Genomic DNA, 22,690 nt, shown 5'->3' with positions numbered 1-22,690 from the left:
CACTGATCTACATGAATCGTGCTTTTATTTATTGAAGTCACATTCACACTATACCTACTGTGTGCCCAGCACAATAAGGAGAGGAAGTGCGCACAAAAGCAGCAGACCTAGTCCCTGCTTCAAGAAGCAGACAGTCCCCAGACACAATGAAGGAGACACGAATAAAATAGAATGACTGAAAAGGGGTGCAAACGAGCATTCCAGGAAGGTCAGGAAAGTAATGTCTTGTTCCTAGATTAGTCCATGAGAAGGAACACCAGGTCCAGAAAGGGGGAGTGAGGGGCACAGGACATAGGCTTTACCCCACCCCCAGAGCAGCTGGGAAACTGCTTTTGTAAAACTGCCATTTTAGGGGCACCTGGGGGGTTCAGTCGGTGGACGGTCCGACTTCGGCTCAGGTCATGATCTCACGGTTCGTGGGTTCGAGCCCCGCGTCGGGCTCTGTGCTGGCAGCGTGGAGCCTGGAGCCTGCTTCCGATTCTGGGTCTCCCTCTCTCTCTGCCCCTTCCCTGCTCACAGTCTGTCTGTCCCTCTCTCAAAAATAAATAAACATTAAAAAAATTTAAACTGCTATTTTAAAAACAGTCATCACCACTGCAAACAGAGGCAGACACACACTATAAACCAGATACAGAGCGTGGTGAGGATGCAGGGGTGTGCCTCAGCTTTGGTGCTGCCCTGCCCCGCCCCCTTTCTGCAGCCACCCAGCCCCTCAGGGCTGTCTCCCAGTCCCTAATGCAGGGCTGTGCATTCTGGCTCCAGATTCCTCTCTTTTCCATTTACCACCAAAACTCTACCGAATGCCTGCATCCACAGGATGCCAACCTATGGACCCATGCCCACGTGGTCTCCTGAAAAGCTCCTTGAAACTACTGGTATCTTGTCCCCCACCACACACACACACACACACACACACACACCCTGATTCAATCGTTCCTGAGACCGGGAATGTGAGTTTTAAGGATGCTCTCTGATTGGTTCTCATTTATACTCTTGGTTGACACCTATAATGGACTCAGAGTCTATGTAATTCACAAACTAGAGAGCAGTCCCATAAGAAGGTGCGTGCTAATTCAAAGCCTCCCAGAGACGTGGTGACCAACAAACGACCCGAGTCTCCACATTCCCACTCCAGGTCCAGGTTGCCCTTGTTAGCACAACAGAGTTGACAAAAGGTAGAAAACTAACTCTTCTAGTCCTTCTCCCTTCATTCCAGAAAGAGGACTCAGTGGGGGAGGGGGAAATATATATATTTATATTTATATATATTTATATTTAAATATATAAAAAAAATATATATATTATATATATTTAAATATATAAAAATATAAATATATTTTTATATATTTATATATATTTATATACTTATATATTTATATTTATATATATTTCAAATATATATGTATATATTTCAAAGCATTATAAACATACACTTTCAGTGAGTGTCAGTTGACACTTTCAGAGAGCTCAGTCACTTGAGCTTCCAACTCTTGATTTTAGATCAGGTCATGATCTCAGGGTTGTGAGACTGAGTCCTGCATCAGGCTTTACCCTAAGGATGGAGCCTGCTTGGGATTCTCTCTCTCTCTCTCTCTCTCTCTGTCTCTCTCCCTCTGTCCCTCTCCCCTGCTTGTGATCTCTCTCACTCTCTCTCTCTAAAACAAAAGAGAGAGAGAGAGAAAGAATTCTTCTGATGGGTGGTAACTAGACTTTTGGGGATGATCACTTTGTAGTGCATAAAATGTTGAATTATAAGGGCATATACCTGAAACTTATAGAATAAAAAAAAAAGAATTTTTTCAACGAAGTATAAGTATAATGTGTGTACTATGTACACTGTGAGAAATACATAAATATTTCCATTATGCCCCAAAATATAGTCAGTTTGAAAATATTTATGTGTTCTAGAAAAGAAAACATATCTTCTATTTGGGAGGTGTAAAGTTTGATCTGGATGCCAATCTATACTTTTACAAGTAAAATAAGTCTATAATTAAGTGGCATATAAGAACATAAATATAAAAATACATAAATATTAATAAGTGTATATATATATGGAAATGCTACGTTTTTTGTTTACTAGATTTTTCATAGCCTTATTGATATAAATTAATATCTGAATTGATTTCTATTAATTCTTTTGTGTATTTCCCACATTTCATTATGTAGGTATTATTACACTTTATTTGTTGCATAAAGATTATTTGAGTTAAAATCTCATTTTGTGTTCTCTTGCTTCATTAACACCTTTTGTCTCATATGAAACTTTCTTTGAGATAGAAAAAAGAGAATATGGTTTCAACACGCAGCTTGCATTTAAAAACAAGAAAACAGAAAACAGAAAGTGCTGTGTCTCAAATTTTCTCTTAAAACCAGCCATGCGAATTAGATGAGAGAGAATTTCCACCAGTTCTTCAACCTGGGAGAAGATGACCTGAGGATTTCATAAGTAGCTACTCTCCTCCATATGGAATTTCTTTTTTGCTTTTCTATAATATATTATTATTTGTGATATTTTGAAAGTCACTTTCAAGATAATAAACTTGCAAAATCAAAGTCTCATGGTTGCACAGGGTTCTTGTGACAAAATAAATAGCAGGGCAGGAGGAAATTGTTAGTGTCTCATTTTAGTTAAAACAACTCATTTTGATGAAGGTCCTCAAGGGCAGAAGGCAATATATACATGTTTCAAATTGACGGCATTACATCTAAACAGAGATATTAAGGGAAAATGCAGTAGAAGATTGTGTTATCCACAAGTGGGAACAGGAGGACCCAGTCCCTTTGGCGCCAGAGCAACATTCAACACTCTGGCTGAGGTCAGCATTCCTGTGCTCCTCAATAATAATAATAATAATTACAAGTGCATGCTTACTTCTACCAAAGAATGTTAATAACCAGAAGGACAAGATTTTCTCTCTTTATTAACCATGAATTCAAAGGATAATTCAGCAGAATACGATGAAGAAAGATCCTCAAATCCTGGACAATGAACACTGCTCATTTTCTGACCTGAGGAAACAGACTTAGATACACAAGGCAAAGCATTAATTGAAAGGAAGTAAAAGAAGGAAGGAAGGAAGGAAGGAAGGAAGGAAGAAGGAAGGAGGAAGGAAGGAAGGAAGGAAGGAAGGAAGGAAGGAAGGAATAAGGAAGGAAGGAAGGAAGGAAGAAGGAAGGAAGGAAGGAAAGAGAGAAAGAAGGAAAGAGAAAGAAAGAGAGAGAGAGAGAGAGAGAGAGAAAGGAAGGAAAGTGGGGAAAACAAACATAGATGGAGCTGTTGACATTGGGTTTTCATCTTCTCTTCCATCTGAGAAAACTCTTCTATCATTAGGTTATAAAAAATTTTCAATTCTATTAAAAAATATTTATTAAGAACCAAGAGAAACACAGTGTGAGATTAAAAAAGAAAGAAGAAAAAGAAAGAAAGTATCCCTGGTTTTGTTCCTACACCACCAGGGACCCCAAATACTACTAGTGGTCATATTAGTCAGGACAGATCACACTCTGCTGGGTTAACAAGTCAATCCCCAAATCTAGGTCATTGGCCACAAGAAAGCTGTCGTTGCTGGTTTGAGTCACTCGTAGAAAATCTAAATGCAAGTCAATTATGTCTCTTTGGCAGCTCTCATCCCTGGTTGCTTCTGTTTCCAACCCCACCCTTGAGAGCTCCCCCTTGGGAATGCACGGACGGAAGAGGCGAAACCTGGAGAGTTCTCAAGGCTGCTCTCTGCCTCAGGCCGGAGGCAACATATCGCATCAGCTCCCCTTCACCCTGGTGAGGCCCTAACCATGGGGAAGCTGGAAGTAATCTTCCTGTGTCCCCAGGAAGAGAACTAGTGATGAGAACACAGCATTGTCTCTGCCACAGAAAAACCGTGAAATGTAGTGGAGCATCAGATGCAACAGAGTAGCACAATTCTGAGGGGCTAGGAGTTTTCAGAGGTAAGAATAGAGTCACCTTCCAGGATAGACTAGGCGGGGACTTCAGAGCACCCACGATGTGGAAGGAACATCATGATCAAAGCTCTAAAGGCAAGAAGTCGTGTTGTGTATTTGGAGAACAGTACGAAAATAAGCCCTGCTGGATGATTATTAATAATGGAAGACAGCAATTCAGAAACAGCTGGGGGTGGCTCATATTTTGCAGAGCTATGATCTGTAGGACAAAGAGTAGAAATACTTTTTCATAAAGCAACTTGCGGTGCATGGAGCCAGTCTGCCCAGGTCACCCCAGGCATGACTCACATGTCTAATCCAGAGAGCTATAAATCACCCACCTCATCCAATTATCCCAATTATGCAGGTAGTCGCCAACCCCCATTGATCTACTTCCTATGGATAGCTCAAAGCCCCGTGTTCTTCTATATCCCCACTACCTCTGCCTTATTCCAGGCCCTCAGCGTTCGTTTATCCACTGCCATGGACTGAATGTCTTTGTCACCCAAAAATTCATGTTGAAGTCCTAATCTGGGGGTGGTAGAGCCCTCAAGATAGCATTAGCGCCCTTAATAAGAAGAGACAGAAGAGCGTTTCCTGTCTGTCTGTCTCTCTGTTCTTGCTCCTCCCCCCATGTGGCCACACGGAAAAGAGGCAGCTGTGTGCAAGGCCGGGAGAGGTTCTCACCCTGACCGTGCTGGCACCTTGATCTTGGACTTTGAGCCTCCAGAACCGTGAGATATAAATTTCTTTCGTTGAAGCCAGCCAATGCGTGGTATTTGTTATAGTGGCCTGAGGCTTTATAAGACACCTGATCTCCAGCCACAGCCTGGTCAGTGATCTCACCTCTGCCCCTTTCCCCCTTCAGTATAAATGGGACACTATGGGCCAGAATGGTCTTCCTAACACCCATATCTAAAGTGGTTTCACATAAGGTCCCCTCCAAGCCTATTGCACATTCTACTAACACGAAACCACTTTGAGGTTTTCTGGAAACATCAGATTTGTCATGACCCTTGAGCAATTACATATGCCGCCCCTCTTAACGGAAAGACATCACTGTTATCTTCTCAGAAAAGTCTTCTCCATTCTGCACAGTCCCTCTGTATGACAGCCTCCTCCTGACCCCTCCCTTAGTTACTAATTGCCTCTTCTGTGCTAACTTTTACACGTTTCTAAAACATTTTATAGCTCCTATTCATTTGCCTTCGCTCATATCCTGGTCAGCTCTCCGTGTCCAACATGAGGACCACTGGGAACAGGACATGTGCTCTCTTTACCTTGGCTCTCCGGGCGCAAGCCCTATATCTGTTCTGAGCACAAGTTCAATACATGCTTTGAAATCAAATGTCAAGTTAATACTGTGGATAGTATCTGAGCTATGTTCTGGGTCTCATACTCAGATTTAAAATTATGACTCCGATATGACAATAATCATCATAATACCATTATACAGAACATTATAAAGGCAGAATACAGAGAAATAAAGTGCTTCGGACTCAGCAGGGCCGAGTTCTTTAATCATACCTAATACTTACTAAGACCTCATTCTGGGCCAGACACTATGCTGCGTATTGTTAATACATTATTTCACTTAATATTCACCAAAACCCCTTCAGGAAAAATACTATTATTCGTATTTTAAACACGAGTATACTGAGGCATATGGGCATTAAACATCTGACCCAAAGCCACACTGCTAATAAGAGTGGAGCCAGGATCTGAATCCAGGCACTCTAAGACAGAACCCACACACAAAGGCTACTCTGCTGTGTAAAAGGTACAAGCTCAGGTACTAAGATCAGAGGCAATGACATGGAGAGAAATCAGGACAGTGTTAAAGCCAGAGAGACGATGGAATGGGAGCCTGGGAATACACACACGCTACGTTCCTTGCCCTCAGTGATTTAGAAATAGGCCGAGTGTGCGTTAGGAGGAGTGCTATGTTAAGTATGTGTTTTTAAATAGAAAGCACACTTTATTAACTATGTGCAATATCTGTGGTTAGAGTCAAACTTAGGACAACTGGAAAATAAATAAATACATCATTATAGATATAGATATAGATAGATATAGATACACACACACACACACACACACAATTACCGGACAAGGAAAAGAAAATGATTCAGCCTTGGTAGTTATAACAAAGCACCATGACACCAGAAGGCAACGCCTAGAACAAGTGAAATGTAAATCTAAGTGGCTACTCTACTCATTATGGTTTGAAAATAAGCACTTTTCCCCTTTTACTAAATTCTAAAGTGTCTCTATCAATTATCAATGTATCGATTACAAGCTTACCATAGATGCCCTACCCTATAGAACAGGTTGTATGAGGAATTTAAGCGGGAGGGGAAGGCAGGGAAGATGCAAGGAGAGAGGGAAAGAAACACAGAGAATTCCTCTGATTCGCAATTGCCATCACTATCAGTGCAGTTCTGTTCAAGAAATATGCATTAAACTTCCACCTGGTAGCATGGCAAGAGTTCAGTGTTGAAGATCCTGGCTGGGGTGGGTGCCAGGGAGACATCACAGATACGGTCCCAACTCCTAACGAGCTTACAGCCTTGTAGTGCACATAGACAAAGAACGAGCCTATGTCAGATCGTAGGGAAAGAACGGGGTGCAGTAGCAATGCTGTGAAGGGCACCCACGGCAGATTTGGTAAGTCTGGGAAGGCTGCCAGGAGGAAGTGAATTTAAACTGAGACCTGAAGAACAGACTTTCTTGCCAGGGGAAGAGTGGAGGATAGAATCTTAGCAGGCGGAACAGAAGCAGTAACACGAAAAAGAGCAGCAAAGCAGAGAAACAGGTAAAAACAAATCTCCTTAACCAGTACGGCTGAAGCAAAAAGCCAGAGGGCGAGTAGCAGAGGATGAGAAGATCCAGTGAAGGGCTGGATCATGGAGCCGTGCCTGGGCTTCGGATGTTTTCCCAGTATCCGTGGGAGAATTACTGAGGACCGTATGGAGAGCAGGGCAGGGAAAGGGTGTAAAGATATGCATGTTGTACAAATCACTCTGGTTGCAGCATGGGAGATGGCTGAGGGAACCACACTGGGGAAGCAATGAGGTTGCAGCACCAATTTCGACGGGAGTTCCTGCTGACTTGGGCCCAAGATGGCAGCACAGGAATGGATTGATGCAGGAAGAGGAGAAAGATATGCAGGAGGGAGAAACACCAGGAATAGAGTATGGCCACGTAGGGGCTTGAAGGTGATGGGGAACATGATGGTGCCCAGGAACTGGCTCGCAAAGAGGGCAATGGTGCCTGTCCACAAGAGGACATACCAAAAGGGAAGCACCGCGCTCCAGAAGGTGCTCAGCCTGGGACATACTGCCCTTTGGGTGTCTGTGGAACAGCCCCAGGACATGGCTTCTAGGCTGTTGGATATTTGGATCTGTAGTTCAGGAAAGAGATGGGGCCTGGAGATTTCCATTAGGGAATCATCACACAGAAATGTGACGCAAGTCAAAGAAACAGACAAGATGATGCAATGAGAGAGAACGCATTGAGAAGAAAACCTAAGAACTCTAAGAACAGAATCCTGAAGAAAACCCATACCGAAAGGACAAGTTGAAGGAAATGAGCCCACAAAACATCATAAGAACAACAGCCAGAGAAGTTGAAAGGAAACCTGGAGAGTGAGATACAACGGAAGGTGTAGAAAAATTTTATCTCAATAAGGAGGAAATAGTCTGCTGTGCCACATGCTTCGAGAAGGCAAGTAAGATAAGAGCCCAAAAGCACTCATCAGATTCAATACCAGTGGATCACTGGTCCCCCTGGTAGGAGCTGTTTGGCAGAGTGATGGCGCAGGAGATCCCTGTGGTAGGTTGGGATACAATGTGTATTGACAACTCCTCCAGGACAGGAGTGTATCTCAAAGGAGATGCATAGTCAGGGGACGGCCTTAAGATAGGAGAGAATAAAAGTGTTTACATGCAACTGGGAAAGGAGCTAGGAAAAGACGTAGGATTATAAATGAAGGTGAAGCAAAGAGGTGGGAGGTTCTTGAAGAGACCTAAGGAGACGGCATTCAGTGCACAGGGGTGTGGACTGATCTTTGCCAGAAATGGGGCTGGAAAAAGAACTATACCACAAGGAAATCAAGCAATACAAAAGGCAGAGAAACTGTGCTTTGCAGGACAACCCAAGAATGTCCATCATCAATCAATCGCCAAAGGAGGAAATAACCATCGGGGAGCAGGGTTTCCTTGTTGACTCAAGTTCCTGCTCTAACTACAGCCTGTTAGACAAGTGGACTGGGGTGTGGGAGTTTAAACAACTGAAGAGAGAGAGTAATCCTCAGCTCTGCCACACAGCTATAAGACTTTTTAAAAACCACTTGACTTCACACACCTTTGAATGCAAATGGATACATTTACCAGTTTAGTATACCCAAGTCTAAAATGAGCCTTGCTTCTGTTAGCAATGGACCACAGAACATCTACAGAACATAATTCCAAGTATTTATCCAGAGCCTACTCTTCTAGGGCTTCACTGTACCCCAAAGAATAAGAATGATTTCTTAAATTTGAGAAGTGCTTAACCGGTGGTTGCTCTGCTGCCTCTAGAATGCTTGGGGAGACTGTTTAAAATGCAGATTCCCAGAGCGCATTCCAACATTAGGTTTCCCGAAATCTGGGGTAGAGCCTGCCTGCAAATCTGTAGTTCTACCAGGCTCCTGATGATGCCAGAGGACCATTTGGAAACCCAATACTGCTTCTCACATAGCAAACCTTCTCACACGCCGTCTAATTCTGAGCCTGGGCTAGTTTCTGGGGCACTCCGATGGGTGAAAACAGAAACAAAACCAAACACTGCCAGCTCAGTAAATAAAATGGTGATCATTGCTCAGGCACGCATTGAGTCAGGCAAGGTGTCTATAATGATTGTGTGCAATGCACTAGACCCCAGGCTCAGCAAAGGGATTATAAATTTGAACTAGATTTGTGGCTTTTCCTCAAAGAATTCTTAGTCCATTAAGGAAGAAAGAAAAGAAAATCAACCAATGATACTAGTTCAGTTTGAAAAGTGTTTTGACACATCCGCCACATCTCAAGATGTAGGCGAGAGGACAGATGCATGTCGGGGGTGGGGACTGATGCTCGAATGGGTTATAAATTTTCATAGATGGTAGATGCGGATGGCAGGGAAGGACCTTTGAAACGAAAGGAAAAGCCAGAAAGCATATGTGTAATAGTGACCCAGACCTACCCAGAGCTCTACCGTCACTGTCGTATGGAAGTGACCCCGTGCAAAAGGTATGGACTTTCCTAAAAATCTGAGAAGAACACCAAGAAACGACTAATACTGGGCTGAGATATCTTTGCATCATCCACATCCAGGAGCATGTTCAACCCACAAGTGCTACAAGTTTTTCCCAGAGGACATCTATGAGTCTTCAAAGGCAAAATGATAAGAAGCCACTAAAAACATAGGAAGGAACTGGGAAAATGTGACAGTGTGGAATCACAACTTAGAAGAGGGCACCTCGGAAGAAACAGGAAGTGAGAGCATGAGCACATACAGAGGGGTTAAGGGGAAGCAGGATTCTCTTTAGTCTTAGCTGCAAGGGGTTGACCCTGCCGTTTGTGTGGTCTAGAAAAAAAGTAGAAGGCAGGTAAGATAGGCACATGGAGGTGAATCTAGAGAAAAAAAAATAAGTGGGAGACATGGGACAGTACCCAGAGGGGACTGGCGCATCCATTGTTGATTTCCTTAAATCCTGGGTGATGTGAACATGCTGAGACACTAGGATTTCCATCAATGGAAAGTGGATCTTCAGAGTGAGAACAGACACTAGGGGAAAAAGGGAAGGGGAATAGACGATTTGCTGTTCAGAGATATTTCTAAAATAAAGAAGGGTATACCTATCAGGATAGTTTCCTGCTGTAACAAATAGAAAACATTTTGGTGGCTTTAACTCCGTAAGATTGGTTTCTCCCTCACATCACACTTTGATACAGATCATTTTAGAGGGGAAGTCTCCTGCTGTCCATAGTCATTCAGGAACCCCTGCCTCCTTCCATCCAGGGGCTCTGCCATCGTTTAAAGCCTCAGATTCTCCCATGGATCCTCTACATACAACCCAATGAGATAACACAGGTGTATGGGAGATCATGTTAATGGTTTTACTTTCAGGGGCCAAGCCTGGATGTGGCTTACTAAAATTCCACCCATATTCCACTGGTCAGACTCAGTCAGATGGTACCCATCAAACAGCATAGGCATGCAATTTAGCTGTGTGCCCAGAGGAGAGGAAATGGGATTGGTGAAGCTGTGCTACTGTCTCTGTCCCAGACAGGTGCAAAGTGTTCTTTAGCCAAGGTCAGGGTGGGTATGTTGCGTGCCTAAGGTGGTCAAGGACAGGGAGAGAGTTCATGAAAGGCTAAATGTTAAGGAAGGACATACAATTAAAGGTTTTATATATATATATATATGTGTGTATATATATATATATATACACACATATATATATATACACTCTGCTGTACATATTCTTCACACAAGAAAATGTTCATTTACAAACAATTCAAAATACTGCAGGACACAGGATGTGATCCGCTCCAGGGCTTGCACACAGAAATCAATACAGAGCTTTAGATGTTGAACTAGTTACGGGATAGACAAGGCTCTTACAACCTCAAGAACGAAGCAGTCCCACACCCCAACCAGGGACAGCCTTGGACACCCCATCTTAGGTTAGCTCCTCCCTGGGTCAAAGGACAGACAGAACTGGACAGTTGTCCTAACAAGTAGGACATGGAACCCTCTCCCCTCATCTGCCAATGAGAATAGCTATAGGTAGCATTTATTGAAAGGTCACCATGTGCCATGAACTGTGTGTATGCATGATCGCACACAACTTAATGAGCTACATACTATTTGACCACATTTTACAGTTGAAGGGACCAACACCCAGCAGCTCCAAGTTACCCAGATGGAAAATGTTGAAGGAAAATTCAAACTAATTGGCTTCCAGAGTTTGTGCTTTTGATGACTCTATTTTTCTTTTGGAAAACTACATTTCCTCCCTGCAAAAAGGCAGGATGGGGTGAAGAATAATAGACAAAACAATTAGCAAACAAGATTTTGTGATGCAAATAAAAGCTAAGGTTTTTTGATAGTGAACTCCATTGAGTTGACTGGCCTATTTCTTGGTTTATTATCTTTGTTGTTGCCAAAAGCTACAAAGAATAGATGCATGTTCCTTATTATACGTTGACTCCTCCTTTTCCATATCTCAGAGTCAGTGTGTTCTCTGCCTTATATTTCAAGGTGGGCTCTCAGGGTATTTCTTCTCCCTTTGATTACTAAAACTTTAAGGTTTTTTTTTTTTTTTTTTTTTTTTTTTTTTTGTGTGTGTGTGTGTTTGGTTTTGTTTTTTTACCCCTACAGAAGGGGACGGAAAGGAGATTCAAAAAGTTGCATGCTGATGTTTTAAACTTTTGGCACTATATTTTGAAGCCCTGACAATATTTTTTGTTCATTATCCTTTAGAATGTTGGGATAGTAAGCAAAGAGGAACCACCTGCTTATGCTGTAGTCTGGAACAGTTATGTGATAGGACGGCTAAGACAGAACACGGCATCCCAGCAAATACCTTGTGAATGTGCACAAGATTTGATCCTGGGATGGACAGGAGGTTAAAAGAGAGAGAGAGAGAGAGGTTATTCAACACCAAGTGCTGAGCTACTTTCAATGACTCCCTCACCTCCCTCTCAGACACCAGTAATGAACTCTTCAGATATTCCCTCCCAGAGATCACTAAGTCCAGTTTATAACCGGACCAATGACTCACTTCTCAACTTCGGAGGCCACTTGTTCAATTCCCTTGACTTCAGGGCCAAAACCAGTTGTCTATCATTTATAGAGAGTATAAAAAAGGTCATCACAATCTGTGGTCGGTTCCAAGGATGGCAACTTGTATTCTTATAACTTGCACGTGGCCAAATTTCTGAAAGAGATTTACCTACATCAAATGTATGCAGATGGTCATTTTAAAACCATTTTTCCAGCTATCCGTATCAAACATCTAATTTTGATAAATCACTGTATTTGAAGATTATGGGATAAACAGAGACCTTCAGAAAGCAGTTGGACAGTGCTTAAACAAAATTGTCTACCAAAAAATAAAAAAATAAAGGTTTTATAATGTGTGTCAGTGCTCAGGTAACTTCTCTGGGACACCAGGTTTGTCTTATAAAACAAGATATATATTTTTTTTAACCCAAGGAACAGTACAGACAGGTTAAAGATCGACTTTGGAGTTCCACAGACCCTGGAGAGATTGCTGTCAATGCTATTTGGGCCTCTGTTTTCTCATCTGTTGTGGTGCTTGTACCAGAGAATTCTCTCCAGAGGCATTAACATTAAATCTCACCTACTTAAACCTCTTAGCATAGTGTCTATCCACTTATAAGTAGCCAGTACATGTTGGCTATTTCCATTTTTATTATTGACGATGGAGCCCGTTGTACAGCCGGCATTGTGAAAGACGTCCGGAATACAAAATTGTGTAGAGCGCAGGCCAATCCTCCTGTCCAATCGTTCACTTTGTAAAGAGCAAGAAATTGAACACAGGTTTACCATTAAAAAAAAGGGGGGGAGGTTAGAGCTCTAAGAGTCTATGCCAACTGCAAAGGGCGCACAAAGAGGAAGCACCCTAGTCTCCCTGGGGAAAGAGTAGGCTTCACAGAAAAGCTTTCAGAGCCCAGTCTCGAGAGTAGAACCAGATGTCTAAGTGTTATAAGCTTTTTAAACTGTCGCTCTAGAATGTCCTATGTATGAAAGTCGTCTTTCCACACCCAATATCCAGAACTCGTTCATTCATTAACATTCCATCCAGAAATGCAATCATTAATTACTGCTGGACACCCTTCTGCCACGAAACCAAACAAAAATCCCTAAACGAAGGCAGTTCTGGGGCTTGGCCGTTGGCATTTGTGAAGCTCTCCTTTCATAGAAAATTGCAGCCCAAATCATAGGCCCAATTAGGGAAAGGGCTGGCCAAGGTTCAGATTTTTCAGTAGCATTTGTCAAAGGTGCTCCTTTTAAACCGGGCGCCAGTGCTGGGTCAGCAGTTTCACGCGGATCCGAGAAGAAGCTGACGCCGTGGGCACAATCTGCAAAGCATCCGTGCCGGCAGGGAAGGGGTCTGTGGGCAGATCAGCCTACGGCCGTCGGGCACCGAGACTCCTGGGGGCCCTACCAGGGCCCAGGTGCCCGGCTCCGACAGCGTCGCTCCCCGCCCCGGGCCGCCCTCAGTGCCTGGGTACACGGGGGTTCTTCACCCGCAGACCCAGCTTCGTCGCTGGAGTCTGTACTCCCAGACACAGAGCTCGGGCCGTCAGTCACGACCAGCTAGGAAAAGCCGGGGGGCGACGGTGGTGGCGCGCAGCGGCGCCACGCAGCGGCGCCGCGCCCCTCGCGCGCTCCCCGCGGGTTGTCGCGCCTCCACTCCCGGGGGCCGTGCGCGTTCCGGTGCACCGAGGCCGGGCGGGCCGGGGCGGAGCGCGCGCTGGAGACCCGCCCCTGCTCCCCTCCCCCTCTCGCGGAGATTGACGCGGCCCGGGCAGCCGCCCCAACCAATGAGCGCGGCCCGGGGCGGGCCCTGGAACCAGCTGCTCCGGCTACTTAGAGTCTTGGGCTCCGCCGTGGGAAAGCAGAACGGAGTCGGGAGTACCCAGGTGGACCGGGCACCCCAGCCAGCCAGCGCGGACCGGCAGGCGCACGGGCACCGCGCCGGGTACCGCACCGCACCGTTCCGCGCGGGGCAGAGCGGAGCCGCAACCCCACGCGCCTCCCAGGACCCACCAGCCACCGCCGCCTCCGCAGCACCCATGGGGACCAGGAGACTTTAAAGGAGTTTGGGGTTTCGGGAGCAGGGAAATCACGGGTACGGAGAGGCGGCTTTCTTTGCCTTGGAAACGGTTTTTCTTCGTCCGACTGTTTGGACCCTGTGCCGGGTAGGAGGGAAAAGGGGTCTTTTGGCTGAAAGTGGACCTCCCTACTCAACCCACGCCCACACCCGCACCCGCACCCGCACCCAGACACCGCACTGGCTCCCCCCATCCTTCCCTTTCCTCTTTGTTAGGTTATTTTAGACAGAACGGCCTCGCCCTGGCGCAGCCCGACTGGCCCTGCTGGGGAGAAGGCAAGAGAAGTAAGGGGCGGAGCGCACCTGCTTGTGTGGGCAGGTGTGCCCGGGTGCGTGGGTGTGCGTGCCCTGGCGAGCGTGCAAGCGTGGGGTTAGGATGGTGTGCGAATGTGGGAGTCTGAGTGTGCCGTCGCGAAGGTTCGTCATGGTGTATATGTGACATTATCACACCGATATACTCGCCTGTCTGTGCCTGGACTCCCAGGTGAACAAGCTTTTGCCGGTGTCGTGAGTGCCTGCGAATGTGCCCGAGTGTCATTGTCCGAGGCGCTGTCAGGGGAGGAGTACGACCTAGCGCAAAACTGAGAGGGGGGCTGGCGAGGGTGGGGACAGAAATGTGGGCGCAGCTTGCTCCAAGCTCTGAGGCCCGAGGCGCCCCTTCTTCCTTCCAACCTACCCCTCGGTCCTCTCCCGGGTGTCGGTCTTCTCGCTGCTAACAACCGGCTCTGTCGTCCCCACTGGGACCCCTCGCGCCTTCCCGCTGCCTGCCTCTTCTCTTGTGGGAGTTGTACCGGGTTCCCGGATGGGGTCCGAGGCTGTGTGGTGGCGTCTGCTCCTCCCCGAAGGACGGGTGGCTTCTGCACCTGTCCTGACGCTGGGGAGGAGCGGGTGACTCCAGTGCCGGCGCGTGGGCGGGCGGACGGGCAGGTCCCAGGGGCACTGCACGTCCCGGGGAGGGGCAGCTGGACTCTGATCGTGTCTCTGCCTCTCGTCTGTGCTCCCGCAGATCCCGGCTCCTGGCCCTCGCCTCGCCGCGTCATTGATGGGCAACCAACTGGACCGCATCACCCACCTCAACTACAGCGAGTTGCCCACAGGGGACCCGTCGGGGATCGAGAAGGACGAGCTACGAGTTGGGGTCGCCTACTTCTTCTCGGATGAGGAGGAGGACCTGGACGAACGCGGCCAGCCCGACAAGTTCGGCGTGAAGGCCCCCCCGGGCTGCACCCCGTGCCCAGAGAGCCCCAGCCGCCACCGCCACCACCTGCTGCACCAGCTGGTCCTCAACGAAACTCAGTTCTCCGCCTTCCGGGGGCAGGAATGCATCTTTTCCAAAGTGAGCGGCGGCCCTCAGGGCGCCGACCTGAGCGTCTACGCTGTCACCGCGCTGCCCGCGCTCTGCGAGCCGGGCGACCTGCTGGAGCTGCTGTGGCTGCAGCCGGCGCCCGAGCCGCCCGCCCCCGCCCCGCACTGGGCCGTCTATGTGGGTGGCGGGCAGATCATCCACCTGCACCAAGGCGAGATCCGCCAGGACAGCCTGTACGAGGCGGGCGCGGCCAACGTGGGCCGGGTGGTGAATAGCTGGTACCGCTACCGCCCGCTGGTGGCCGAGCTGGTGGTGCAGAACGCCTGCGGCCACCTGGGCCTCAAGAGCGAGGAGATCTGCTGGACGAACTCGGAGAGCTTCGCCGCCTGGTGCCGCTTTGGTAAGCGGGAGTTCAAGGCGGGAGGGGAGGTGCCGGCCGGCACGCAGCCCCCGCAGCAGCAGTACTATCTCAAGGTGCACCTGGGCGAGAACAAGGTGCACACGGCCAGGTTTCACAGCCTGGAAGACCTCATCCGCGAGAAGCGCCGCATCGACGCCAGCGGCCGCCTGCGAGTGCTCCAGGAGCTCGCCGACCTCGTGGACGACAAGGAGTAGCCTCGTGGGGGGGCCACCTGCGCCTCCTGTCTCCCCGCGCCCCGCTCCCTTCCCAGCACCCGGGCTTCCTGGCCGGCGATCCGCGACCCCCGTCCCCCCTCGAGCGCCCTCCTGCGGCGGCCGGTGCCCAGGCTGCACCCTCGCACCCCTCCGCAAGTGGCCGAAAGTCTCAGGAACTGGCCCCGGGACGCAAGGGCAGCTGTGCGCGCCTGGCTGAGCCCCCCCCCCCCCCAGCGGTGGTGATGGTGTTGGGAAACCCAGCGTGCGCTTTCCCCTCGAGTTGTAACGGGGGAAAGGAGAAAGGGCTGAAGGGAGCAAGCAAGGACGTGGCTTTCCCCACAGGTCGCTAGTCAGTGACTGTCACCCGACCTCCTATAAAGGGACCATCACCGCCCCCAGTGCGCACACACAGACCAGTCGGAGGTGAGAAATGATCTTTCCAGGGCACAGTTCACCTCCCGTATGAACGTGTCCCCAGATTGCAGGATTTCCAAGAAATCGAGCCTGTCCCTTAGGCACTTGTGAATAATTCCACAAGAGAGCACTTTGGGACTCCGGGTTATCCCGAGGCTGCCCGGGACTTTTCCAGCTCTCCAGCCCCAAGTCTCCTGACATTTGTATTCCAGGCTCCGGGCAAAGCTGTAATGTTTGCTTCCAGTCCTTTCCACCGAGGGAAGCGACCGCCACCCCCACCCCATTTGCCTGTGAGTCTCCCTCGCTGGCAGAAGGGAAGCCTTCCTGGTCCCGGGAGGAAAATGGCTCAGCTGATTTGGTGAGGAGCGCGGGCCCCGCCCCCGGCAAGGAGAAGGTTCACCTGGTGTCTGGGAACTTGAATGTGTGGAGACGGTCGCTTGTTGTTCTTAACCCTAGTTTGCTCCCTGATGGGGCTGCATTTCAGAAAGAGTCCTATTTTTTAAAGGGTTGGAGGAGAGAGAGAGAGAGGAGGAAGATATGGCAACATTCAAGAAACCAGCATTATTACAACACCATAGCCAGAATATTTAGTTTGGCTTTTCCTAACATAGCTATCTTAGACGGTGGGGAAGTGGAAATAAAGTTTTAAAAGTGAGAGAGCAGTTTTCCAACTATGTCAACAAAGCCTATCGTGTTGATGTTTTTATTGACCATTTTAGCAACATGCTAATAAAATTTCAAATTGAAATTTTTATTTTCATGGCTTTAATCCATGATAGTTTAAATAGTGGGGGCCATTAAGAGTGGATTTAGCTAAGAGCTTAGCTAACATTGCCTTTTCACTCTATTTTTCTCAAATCTTATGAGAATTCTGTTTTTGCATATTGTAGTTAATTTTTGGCTTGAAACGGCAGTCCTCATAATGGTGAAGGTGTTAATCAATGTGTATGTTGTACTGAATTTCTGTCAGTTAAGGGGTTCACTGCTTGGGTGGAAATTGCTAGCGGGTTCAATGAGGTTTCTTTTCCCCATGTTGTATACCATTACCATTTCACATTTGCATTTCTTTTTCTTCCTCTCCCCTTGATGTCCTTAAGAAAGGACTCTAGAATCGGTGGCTTTTTCCCTTCCTCTTTAGCCAATCCCACAATTCATTCCTGAAAACCAGAAAGAACTTGTAGGACCAGGGCAAATGTGTGTGTGTTCCAAAAACTTAAGGCCGTTGGAAACCCCTTCCTTGGCCAAGGATGTACCAACTTCTCTCCCTGTGCTGCAGCCCCAGCCTGACTGTTAGACACCTACAGCATCTACGTCCCTTCCCAGGGAATTTGTCAAATAATGGTGTTTAGCTAATTGTGGCAAGCAACTGCATTTTGACAGCTGTGATTTAGTTGGACAAATATGGCCAAAGCCAGTTTCTTGGCATTTCAAAAATAATGCAATAAAAACTAGTCGAGGTTAGCTGAGACTGGAAATGCCTTTTTTCATGGTGAAATGGTTCATTTCTGTTTTGTTTTTTTTTTTTTTGTTTCCACCTTGGATTCATTCCCTGATCTTGAATCAAAAGGTCAGATCAATGAAATATGAACTAGAGTATTTTTCTTAAGCCTATTGAGTGATTTATTTTTTAAAAAATGTTTAAATGCATATGCTTTTCTTTCAGCGCATACAACGGCAAAACTTTTGTAATAACTAACTTACCTTTGCATGTATGGGGAACTAAAAGTCACTTAATTCCCTAACTTATTCCTCTTTCAAATAGCAGATGGCAGATCATAAACCGAAGTTCTTTATTGTGTCTACCTTCTCCACATTCTTTACTGTGTCCTCCCACTGTATCTTGGCTCTCTGCTGTATTAAACACCATCCTGAACACTTGTTCCAGCAGAACTTCTTGACATTTTGTCCTCCACCTGTCACTCAGAGGGTGGGGCTTAAGCAAAAGAAATGCATCGGTCGATCACACCTAATACTAACATTTTATTTCCTCTGATGGCACATAATCTGATTTTTCTCTTACCGAGACGGTCACTATAAGAACAGAGGACTGGCCCAGCACCTTTATACTTTCTGAGACTCGACTGTCAGTAAAAGTAAGAGTTTGGCCGCCAAAGTAGCATTCGTTCCTGTACTGGTCTGTCAAGGACTGGGTTGATGGTAAGACTCGTACAGATTCACAGTAGGAGAACACTCCTTACAGAGGGGACCCCTGGTCCGTGTTAATAACAGCCAATGGCAAAACAATCCTAAGCATCGTGCACCACGGAGAGGATATTCTCAAGATATTATCTAGTAACTTTCTCCTGAAAACGTGTATTTTGAGGGCACTGTTAACAGTGTGAGTGAAACCAAATGGGTGGGTGTTCCTTTGAAAGATGCCATGGGCATACTTGATTTTTTATTTTGAGTGAATGGAGGATCCCCGGATTTTATCAGAGTTCTAAAAATGAAAGCCAGAAGCCCCCTAACATTTTGATAGAGGTCAGGAATTTACTTTGGGTGGGAGTTCTCCTCAAGAGAACGGAGCTTCACTGTACTTTTCATGATGCTGAGTGTGGCCGAGCTGGAACTGGGTTCCACCTGCTCTCTGCTAGAGAGGAAACCTACCCTTGTGCCTCTGTTGCTTGTCCACCTTCAGAGGCTGACCCTGAAAAAGCAAATACTAAAAAAGAATGAACGTTTGTACTCCGAGGAGTGCTTTGCTACAGATTTTGTTATTAAAAAACAAGCAAAAACAAAAACAAAAACAAAAAGCTGGGGAGGAGGAGAGAGGATGGGCATACTTTAAACAAAACCAGGTCATATATATATATATATATATATATATATATATATATATATATATAATGTAAAGTTCCTCAATATTTAAAAATTTAAATCCCAGTCATGACTGTGTATTATTAAAAGAAAGACTAAATATGGATTCACTAGCAAATAACACACATTTGCACCAGGTTAGAACATCAAACGCAGAAGCAGCTGTAAGACCAATTATGTGACATGATTTTACCACCTTTAAAAAAACATGTTTCATATTTATCTTCCTCTTTGTGTCGTGTTTCATGGTGAACACTTTTGTTTGAATAATGATTTTTTTTTTCAGAAATGCATGCCATTGGTGTTCACAAAATAGTGAAGTAATCTGAATAATCAGTATATCCTAACAGTCTTCAAACATTACCTTATTGGTTAATTACATGTTTATATGTTCTTTCCTTCCCTAAGAGTTCAATCTCTTAGTCATCGAATAAATGGAGCAGAGTGGAATTTCAGTGAAATTAATACCAGAGGCACAAACATCATAGAGCAACCTAATTTCCTTTTGTCCATATGCGTACCTTCAAAGCTTTCTGCTTTCTTGCTTTTAAACAGGTGAAGAGAGTCTTGTTAAGTTTGGCTTTCAGACATGACTTGCCACACGGATAATGGGTTTGTAGGTGAAAAGTACAGACTTTCAGGTTTCTAGAAACACAAAGAACTGTGTTTAGAAAATGGTTAACACCGAACTTGACCTTTTTGGTTGACAATTACTAGCTATTGGCAGAATGTGTGTGTGTGTATGTGTGTATATGCATATATATATATATACATATATATATATATATACACACACACACAGATATACACACACACATTTACACACGGACATCTGTGTACACATACACATTTGCATATACACATATACTTACTACACGTTTACATAATGCATGCATTCCATCTGTGTCCGTAGATACATTCCTACCAACAGCTAGTAATCGTGTTTTCATTCAGAGATATATACAGACGTGTGCACACACAAAGATTCTTTAAGACAAAATGGAGAGTGACTTGAGACCTACAAAAACAGGTGACGTTCTCTGGGGTCCTCACAGCTAGTGAACAACTGGACAGCCAGCTGGCCATCCCTGAAACGGAGCATAAAGAAAAAGAAGAAAATATGGGAGTCGCACTTAGTTTTGTCTCAATTACAGAAGTATATGTTCCTTGTTTCTCTAACTAGAAAGACTTAAGATTCAAAGGAAAGCTGCAAAGATAAGAAAGTAATTACAAAATAAGACGCAAGAGCAAGTGGGAAAGCTGGAACATGATAAAAGAAATGAATAAGCTTTGCAACAGGGGACGCCTATTCTCTAACCAAAGGCAGGAAAGCCGAGATCTTATTTTCTGACCATTTAATAATTTATAAAATCCCCTTGATGCCATCACTCACATGTTGTATGTTTACCTCATTTGAACCTACAATAGAAGAAATTTGGGTATTTGAAGATGTTGGGGAAAAGGAAAAATCGTCTTTGGCTTTGTGGCTGTGGGTGAGTCGTGATGCTTGCATTTACTGGCAACAAGCACCCAGATGAACAGTCCCCTGTGCTGTGGAGCGTAATCAGTCTGTCTGGTTCACTGCGACTTGTGCTGAGGCACAGAGTAGGTGCTCAGTACATATAAGGCTAAGTGAGGCATGTCTACACCTCAGGTGTTCTCGGTGACACCTGATCACTAGGAAAACCAGGAATCCCACCACGTGGCTTCTCTACAAGGAAACCTAAATCACTCTAATTGAAATTGGCAGGCTTTTCCCACCTCAGAAGACCCCACAAAAATATAATTTATAAGGCTTAAGACTAGTATCAGGGGAAAGGTATTCTGAATATTCTATTTGCTAACAGGAAAAAAAAAAACTATCAAAGAATCCAAAGACAAAATGTTCTTGTCATTTGGTTAGAAAGGGGAAAGCAAACTAATAACTCTGACTATACCTTCCCACAACTTCATCTCTCATTTACGTCAAGGGGAGATTTTTCTTGCATGAAATCACAATATTACTGCTTCAGAAAGAAGCTTATTATTAAAGCTCTTGCTAAGAATTTTCTTCAGTTATGTAAGGAAAAACCTACCAGAATATGAGCTTAACTCTCTGAGAAAATTAGATTTGACGGAGTTTGGTCATGGGTGTTTTTCTGAATAAACATTATTCATTTATATATGAAAATATCCAAATAATGGCTATGCCCATTGGCTTTTATAATCCAATTACTTTTTTATGTGAACATGAGTTCTGAACTTAATTTTGTCCAAAGGGGAGAGGCTTGTAAAATATTAGGTATGAACAGAGCCAATGTCTTAAATTCCAAGCACAAAATAAATGCCTCAAATGTTAATCTGAACTGTATTCAGTCTTCCAAAAAATAGAAAGAGATCATATAAGGCTACTGCTTATGTGCTTTCCAAGAAAATTCTTGCCATCAATCTACAATATAGACGTTAATGTTCTATTCATGCCACAATGGGAAACTTGAGGGCTTCTCTGTTATGACTATACTGATATTTGCTTTAACAAATACATTATTATTCTAAATTCAATCATTTTCCCCTCCAACAGTCCTGCAACATGCCAGCTCTTTGCTCACTGCCAAGCCCCTTGTTTTCAGATTCTCCTGGGGAATGAGCAAATCCAGGGGGATTGTACTGACAATGATTCTGTAAAACATCTCCCCGGCTCTCGGCACATGCTTTGTTTTGTCCTGCCTTCTGCTTCTCAGTGGAATTGTCTGCCCCAGGTCTGAGCCAGAGAAAAGCAAGTCTCAAGGGTAGGGTTGCCCAATTTGGCAAATAAAAATATAGGCCAATCAATTACATTTCAATTTCAGATAAAGACTAATCATTTTCATATAGGTGTATCCCATGTGATATTTGGGACACACTTATACTAAAAATGATCTTTTTATTTGAAATTCAAATGTAACTGCATGTCCAGGACATCACCTGGCCACTCTACTCAGGGAGGACCTTACATCTCTAAGAAGCCAGAGACCTCTGATCTTTTAGAGTGGACAAATTAAGGACACATCCTCTATCCACAGCATGGAAGTGTATTATCAGATTGCTCATGAGTCTTTTAAGACCAAGGCCAGATTCAGGTCCAGGGACAAGCACATAGTCCAGGAGAAGCCGCAGAAGGAAGGGTTCACATACTCCCTAATCACTGAGAGAGTTGGTTGCATGTTTGTGTTGATGGGTGTTTCATGCATCTCTATTCTTGTACTCTTTTGGTTGTTTTGTTGGACTTGCCATCCTTTATCTGAGGATATGAGGAGCGCTTTCCCAGATACAATCAGAAATACTCTATGTCACTGTTTCTAATCCCACCTGCTACTTATCCCAATCTGGGTCCTCACGTCCCACCTGGCTATCCCATACCTCCCCTCCTGTCTCTACCCTTCTGGTGCCTCTATCCAAATGTGTGTGGCTACAGTGATCTTTAAAAAAAATAATAACGTTTATTTTTTTTTTGAGAGAGAGAGAGAGAGAGAGAGGAAGAGAGAGTGCAAGTGGGGGAGGGGCAGAGAGAGGGGGAGACACAGAATCTGAAGCAGGCTCCAGGCTCCAATCTGTCCGTATAGAGCCCACCATGGGGCTCTAACTCATGAACTGCGAGGTCATGACCTGAGCCAAAGTTGGACGCTTAACCTACTGAGCCACCCAGGTGCCCTGATCTTTTAAAATACACACTCATGCTCACAAGATAAAGA

The 22,690-nt window shown here is 45.4% G+C and overlaps 1 protein-coding gene across 1 annotated transcript; it reads left to right on the top strand.

The window, feature by feature from the left end:
* The first annotated feature begins 14,870 nt into the window (after positions 1-14,870).
* Positions 14,871-18,040, top strand: LRATD1 (LRAT domain containing 1). The gene has a single exon (XM_019451607.2). The coding sequence runs from the start codon at positions 14,871-14,873 to the stop codon at positions 15,747-15,749; it is 879 nt and encodes a 292-aa protein (XP_019307152.1). The 3' UTR covers positions 15,750-18,040.
* Positions 18,041-22,690: the final 4,650 nt, after the last annotated feature.

The sequence above is a fragment of the Panthera pardus genome, unplaced genomic scaffold, assembly GCF_024362965.1.
Source record: "Panthera pardus isolate Hobbes unplaced genomic scaffold, ASM2436296v1 HiC_scaffold_26, whole genome shotgun sequence".
NCBI lineage: Eukaryota > Metazoa > Chordata > Mammalia > Carnivora > Felidae > Panthera > Panthera pardus.
This window is presented reverse-complemented; position numbering and strand designations above follow the sequence as displayed.

Bases quoted from the DNA above. Each gene is read 5' to 3' on its own strand.
- LRATD1 (XM_019451607.2), top strand. From the start codon at position 14,871: ATGGGCAACCAACTGGACCGCATCACCCACCTCAACTACAGCGAGTTG.